This window comes from Gavialis gangeticus, unplaced genomic scaffold (genome assembly GCF_001723915.1).
Source record: "Gavialis gangeticus isolate Ggan-Ray unplaced genomic scaffold, GavGan_comp1, whole genome shotgun sequence".
In the NCBI taxonomy this organism is placed as follows: Eukaryota; Metazoa; Chordata; order Crocodylia; family Gavialidae; genus Gavialis; species Gavialis gangeticus.
Window position 1 is genome coordinate 19,067,604 of NW_017728997.1, and position 6,934 is coordinate 19,074,537.

The 6,934-nt window shown below is 53.2% G+C and overlaps 1 protein-coding gene across 1 annotated transcript in view; it reads right to left on the bottom strand.

Annotated features, from left to right (window-relative positions):
- Positions 1 to 2,462: 2,462 nt before the first annotated feature.
- The window catches only part of QRICH1 (glutamine rich 1), a 32,392-nt gene continuing 27,920 nt past the window's right edge, over positions 2,463 to 6,934 (bottom strand). The window contains exons 5-9 of the mRNA XM_019504879.1: positions 6,119 to 6,233; positions 4,967 to 5,075; positions 4,623 to 4,774; positions 4,125 to 4,215; positions 2,463 to 3,351 (exon numbers count right to left, since the gene is read on the bottom strand). Coding sequence (XP_019360424.1) covers positions 3,159 to 3,351; positions 4,125 to 4,215; positions 4,623 to 4,774; positions 4,967 to 5,075; positions 6,119 to 6,233 — 660 coding nt within the window. The 3' untranslated portion in view covers positions 2,463 to 3,158. The remainder of the gene's footprint in view (positions 3,352 to 4,124; positions 4,216 to 4,622; positions 4,775 to 4,966; positions 5,076 to 6,118; positions 6,234 to 6,934) is intronic.

The following is a 6,934-nucleotide window of genomic DNA, read 5'->3' on the forward strand; positions in this document are numbered from 1 at the left end:
ACCTGCATCTTTAGAAAGAAAGAAAGGGTCTAAGGGGCAGTTAGAGGTGGCAGAAGCAGTAGAACGGGACAGGGCCGTATGCAGGTCAGACATGACGGTGAGGAACGTGCACGGGTCAGTCACGCTTGCTATGGTTTCTCCTGGTCCAAACGCAAGAGGTACGCGACGCAAAGGCAGCTCGCCTCAGCTTAGCCAGCCAGCCAGCGACAGAAAGCCAAAACAGCCCCTGTGCAAGCCAAAGCAGGGGCCCGACGCCTGGAGCAGAGACCTCCGCAACTGCCATGTGACGGGTACCCAGTGCACTCATGCTGCAGCTCTTACAGGAGCAAGCGGCAGACTAGTTTGCACCATGTAACTAGGAACAGCCTTCCCATAACCAGGCTCACAACTCCAGGCCACAGCACTCTGCTGGGCTCGCCTAGGAGCCCTTCTGGGAGACATGATCTCAAGAAATAAGGTGGATCTCAAACTGGATCCACAGCCACCGGCTAGAGACAGGTTCCAGAAAACCCACCCATAGATCACAGCATATCGGTAGTCTCTAAAACAAGGAGTGAAAGGGGCATGGCTGCCCTCCACACAAAGGTCAGAAAGACAAAGGCGAGCAATGGAAAATGCGCAGGTCAGGAGGGCAAAACCCGGTGAGGTGTCTGCACAACCCCCTGTGCCTGCCAGCACCCCAGGCTAGAGAACTTGCTCAAGACAGATGGGAATTCTACTCAGGGTCTCTTCCCCTCTTGCACCCGCACCGGGCCAGAGCAGTGGCTTTGTGCAGCGGGGTGTACAGTTTCAGCACACAGCGCTGCTGGCAGGTCCCTGCTCCCTCCAAGCCTGCACCTGCCCTCACTGCTCTATTTCTAGCCTCTCATGCTTGGCAAGTGGTTTCAGGCTCTTGCAACATTGCATTATCTATGTGGTTTTCCAAACTAGATATGGAACCATCCCATCTGTTTAGCAGCTTGCAGGGAACAGAAGTGCCCCCCTGCACTCCTGGCTTTTATCTTTGCGCTGCTCTCAGACTGATCGTCCTGGGCCTGCATGCTCCAAAAGCCAGGCAAGCTGCAGCTGCATTCTTGCGCAGCCTCCTGGGCATGCCACCCCCTCAGCCAAGGCCTTCCTCTCAGGGTCACTGGGTTTCTGGGCAGGAGGCAGGATAACTCCCTTTCAAATCCAGCCAATATGAGGAACAGAGCAGTGGGGCCTGCAAGAGGCCCGCTCCGATCACCAAACCACAGGGAGGGAATAGAAGCATCTTGCAACCAACTGCAGCGCATCACTGACACAGAGCCCCCAGCCAAATGGACCACCCTGCTTGGGAGTGTGCTGGTCTCTCCTCCTTCCCAGCACAAGCTCAGCCAGACACAGCCTCTCCCTACTATTAGGTGGGATGAGCTGTACTTGGGGAGGGAAGAGGGAGCTAACTTACACTACCATTCTGCTGCTTGCTTTGGTCACTAACCAAGGGAGCAAGTCCGCTTCAGCGCATGGCAGAGCTGGCCTGATTTCCCATCCCCTGACCACAGCCCTCAGGTTCTACTGCAGCAGATTCCTCACTCACATCCTCACTATCTTGTTCCTGGGCACATCTGATAGCAGCCCAGACTCTTCCATGCTGTACACCTCCTTTTCTAACACAGACAGCACGCGAGGGCCACTCCTAGCTGAGGGCTGACATCTGCCCTAGCATGACTGACCTACAGGCACAGAACAAGAGCACACGCTCTCCTTGCTACTGGGAACGGGGTGGTGACCAGTGGGAGCCTCCAAATCCGACCCCTTCTCAACCCCAAGGGAGAAGCTTCAGCCGATTCCAGCACATCTGAGAAACGAGACGGGGAAAAGAAGGGCAGAAGAGAAGAGATTCAAGAAGCTAGCGTTGTCTCCATGTCCCAGCAGCTGGAAGCGTGGTTCACTCACACCTCACTACAAGCACAGCTGTCTACCTGCCCACAGCAAAAGAGCAGACTTCTGGTGACTGATGTGAACAGCAGCAAGGCAGGGGCTGTGGGCTCAGTTTAAACAGGGACCACTGCTGACATTCCAACCTCCAGGGCTGTCACCTGGGGCAAGCCAGTGACATATGCTTGCCCCAGGTGACAGCCCTGGAGTGTGCAGTGCTCGTCTCCCTACCCCATCAGCCATCACGTAGCTGATCTGCGTAGAGGAGCAGTCACCAGGGGCAGGACACTAGACATGCCAGTAATCTTATCTGGGAGGATGAGCCCTGCGCTTGCAGCCCGACGCCGAGGTCCCATCAGCAAACCGGCGCTTCCAAACAGCTGATTTACTGCGTCAAAGAGTAAAACCGACCCAAGACACAAAACAGAGGAGGACATGGCATCCCCACAGGAGGGGTGGAGGGAGAAGAGAGGCCCAGAACAACCCGGTGACACTGACCTTTTGCAAGCCCCCCTCTCGTGGCTCTCACTCTCTTCCCCAAATAAAGACACGTTGTTCACCGGCATGTTGAAAAGACGTGCTCGTCATTCTTAATAAACAACTAGAGTAAGAATACATAAGAGAAACAGTGTGGTATCTTTATATGATACACAAGTGTATGTTACAAGAATTCCATCAGGCATGGGAGCCTCAAGGTTTAAGGCCTCAAGCTGGGCCAAAAAAAAAAAGAAATGCGTGGTAAAGTTTTTACTTTTAACATCTAAAAATGTCACTTAAAGGTTTGGATAGAAATTGTATTTTTAATAAATCATAATTGCAGTTCACTCTCCTTCTCATTCTCCAGGGCAACGGTGACGCACTGTCCAAATGCGAGGTCAGAAAAGACACTCGCCTCTTCCCACAGCGGGGCAGGTCCAGCCCTCATTCGCTCTGCTCGTGATCCGAGGAGACGCTGAGCCCCAGCCGTCCTGGCCAAACCCATGGTTCACGTCTGTTTTCCACATCATAGAAAAGCCAGTTGGCCAGCAGCTTTCCGCAGCTCCCTGCACACAGAATTGGCCTCCACTGGTGCCACAGTTCAGCGTGTTCGGTAGGAGACACAAAGGGTAGGTTTTCCTTTTAGATTCTTTTAAAGAGAAGAAGCCTAAAAGGGCTTCATAACTACACCAATAAAAAACAAAATGTAGGCATCTCCTTTAGTGTGAAAGTCTGTACAATCCATCCTCGCCCCCCCACCCCCGTCCAGCTGAGACGGATGCCTAGTGCATGGTGCTGGCGTTAGCCACTGCGATCGCTTCCTGAATCTCTCGTATCACCAGGATCCGGGTGAGCATCTGTTCCATCTGCTCCCTGCTGATGGGCTGGATGGAATACCAGATAGGGCTGTTGGGGGCTACCACGGGCTCCGGAGTCAGGTAGAACGTGTCATTCCGGCCTTTCACGCTCTGGGGGCTGTACGGGGAAAAGCAGAAACAGCCAGGCTAGCAGGGAACGCTGGGTAAGCACTGCCCTGCCTGCCTGGGCCTCTCGGGACCCGGAGCACAGACAGCAGCTGAAGAAAGGCTAAACTGGGCAGCCATGGAGCCTCACCCATGTTACCCAACTACTTCCCCATGTTGTTTGTGGCAGGCAGGGAACTCCATCTGGATAGCTCAGCTCAGCCTTTCAGGTGGACCAAGACTAACATGTGAGGGCCCCCCTGATGTGGGAATGTGTTTGCTAGCACATGGCCAGGAGGGAAGTGGCAGGCCGTAAGGGCCTGTTTCTCTTTGCAAGGTAGTCGTGCAGAAACAGACTGCTCTGCTTGCACTGCGGCATTGAGGAGCATGCACAAACCCAGCCACCAGGGGCACAGGAAGTTAGTTCTCCTGATTTCAAAAGCCAACTCCTGTCTGAAATGGGAACTGCACCTAGAGGCAGACAGCTCAGCAGAAGTAGAGGGTGCTTCCGGCAGAGCATCTGCGCTGTGCCGGCAGTGTAAAACCCTCCAAGTCAGTGCACACATCAGGACTGAGCCCCTCTAAGAGCTGAGCAATTGTGATGAATGCAGGGTCAGAGGCACATGCATCCCCTCATGCAACATAGCCATGTAGGTGACCTTGGTATGTCAGCAGAGGTCAGGCCAGGGGAAGACATCCTGCACTGAAACAGTTTAAGGTGTAGTTTGTATCTGCATTTGTACACAATGGGCCAGCCCATGCACAGCACAGCCCAGAAGCGCTCACCATTTGAAGAGGTAGAAGTCATAGAGCTTTATCGGACACCTCAGAGGGTTCTCGGGATTCTCCGTCTGCTCTGCATACATGTCATCTGTAACTGCAACCCCCGTGCAGGCAGTAAGACCTGGTGCAGGGCCTGGCAGGGCCCCGGTTTCGCCACTGGATGTTCGCTACCCTTTCCCTGACAGGCAGGGCCACAAGGTACCGCTACCAGAAGGCCAAAAGAGCCTGGTGGCTTTCCCGCCCCACAGCATCGCAGGCTTGCGAGCTGTGGGAGAACCCACTTCATGCACAAGGCCACTGGCTTCAGCTCTACAGCCTAGTTACCACTGTCCCCACCCAGCTGCAGCCCGAAAGGCAAGAGGCCTTGATACCAATCCAGTGACTTTGTGAGGACAAGAGGCTGTATTCCCTCATCACCTCTGCATTTCTATTGGACTACTCCAAATAGGAGTTCACACATTCCCAAACCACATCCACTCCTCCCCTCCGCGCACACACTACCTTTCTGGCCTGTCTGGTGTATACCAAGTGCCTTCAGATACCGGATACTTGTGCTCTTATCCTTGGGGTTGGAAGGATTCTTCTTGGTCTGCCTTAAGACCTTGGAGAAGGCCAACTTCATATGCTGATCTACGGTTTTCAAGAGGAAGTACCTGTGCAGCAGTGGGGGACACAGAACAGTGCACCGTGACAGAAGGCAGGCACACTATACTTTCCTGGGTGAGAGGTTGGCTTTGGTGTCCCCCATCCAACCCACCCTTGTCTGGATTCCTCACCGCCTCCCAGCAGTCCTGGAAAAGATGCTGAAGGCTCCGCCTCGCAAGCCAGCAGCCCCAAATACTTACTTGGTGTTGAAAAACATCAGCGTAGTGAGCAAAGTGGAAGGGGAATGGGCTCCCAGCTGCTTGCACTCCCACAGCATCTCCTCAGTCACGTGACTGGGGAGGACGTAACCTGCAGCGGTCAGAAGCCAGGGTCAGCCCTGTGTAGTTACAGCAGGAACAGGAGAGGCGCTCCCAGGGAAGGGACTGCCCCTGAGGGGTGTGGGGGCTGCTCAATGCCCCAGTTCCACCACCAGAACCGTGAGGAACCTTTAGGAATACACGAGGAGCAGACACAAGGAGGAAGGACTCCACCTGTATACCACAGCCTCTGGTGCTGCAGTTTCCCATACCACCACCCAGAAAGGGCAGGAACATGCACCTGAGCAACTTCACAATTAATGTCCAAGTCCAGTGCAGATCCTTCCAATCCAACAGCACACAAGAGCCTACAAGCCGGCACAGCAGATTCAGCCTGGGGCTGAATGCATGCTTGGACACCTGAGCAAGCCTTTGATTCCTCAGGCCTTTTCCTGCTCAGCTGTTTAGAGAGGAGGAGCAGCAGGAGCCTGGACGGCAGTGCGTACCACACAGCCACGGACTGGCCCAAAGAACAGAGCACGCAAGTCAGAGGCAGATGACAGACAAAAGGGGCCTGGAAACTGCCTTGCCAAGCAAAACAAGTCAGAGACCAGGCAGCCCCGAACACCTCTGCTTAGGCCAAAGCAGGACTGCAAGGACGTGGGGATGGCCTAGTCTCTACTGCAACACTGGCAAAGCTAGTTCATGCATAACTTACTCCTTTAGCTGTTACCCAACCACTCTACTGTGAACAAAGAGTTTAGCAGCCACAGCCTGCTGGCTGGACTCTTCCAAGGCTCTGCCTCATGCCCAGGAAGGTTGCAAAACCCACTGCACTTCAAAACTAAGAGAAGCTTCCAAACATGATTCTGGTGTCACTGCTGGATGCTAGCTCCAGTCTCCCAGTAGAGGTACCAAAGCAACATGCCACTGTAACTCAGTGTCAGGGAGCTGAGCTTGGAAACAGCCCATGTCAGCCTGTTTCTGGTGGGTAAGATGCTAGCCATTATGAGGCAGCAAGAATCCCTCTCTGCTTCGTAGGCCAGCATGTCTCAAGAAGCTCTTCCTAAAACAGGGCAACCTAAGTGCTCTTACCCAGAGGAGTGACCCGGGGCTGCACATCCTTGAGAACTTCATGTAACCACTCGGTGAACCGTATGTAATAGAGATCTGAGAAGATGTCGTCCACTCGGCCGTTTTCAAAGAGATACTGCAAGAGACAGTCACAAATGGTCCCAGGGAGCGGTGCTGAGCGTGCCCCTCAGAGAGGACCTTACTGCAGGATGGCATAGGCTCCTGGCAGCCCCAAGGCTCAGGTGCCAGGCAGATATACATAATGCCTGCTATAGATCTACTCTGCTGGACAGGGATCCCCAGGCTACCCCTGGAGTGTAAAGAGATCCCTGTAGCAAGGTCAGCATGCCACAAATCATACCAATTAAAGTTGTGTGGGTGGGTGTCACAAGGAAGACTTGCAAGCAAAGCATATGGCTTTCTACTAGGCCATATTTATCTGGAATTTTATACTGAAGGAACCTCTTTAAGGTAGGAAGATGCTTTTGCTTTATGAAAGTCCTTGTGTAGCATGCTTGGCCCAGCCAGCTGCAGGAAGCACCTCATAGGCATTATGCCTCACTGCTCCTGTAGCTCTGTCAGAAAACACACTACTGCTGCAAACAGTCACTGTTCCCTACACCAATAGAGGCAGGCTTGTTTTCAAGGTCCAGTTAGGCCACATGTGAACCAACGACTTAAGCAAGTCCAAACCTAAACCCCAAATTTTAGATTTTGCTTGAAAGACTTGACATATAATTTTCACCACATTATTCATTTACAATTATTACTATTCTTCCCCAGCCCCCCTCACTAGGATTTAAAAAAGGACACTCATTATGGAAGCCTTTGATCATA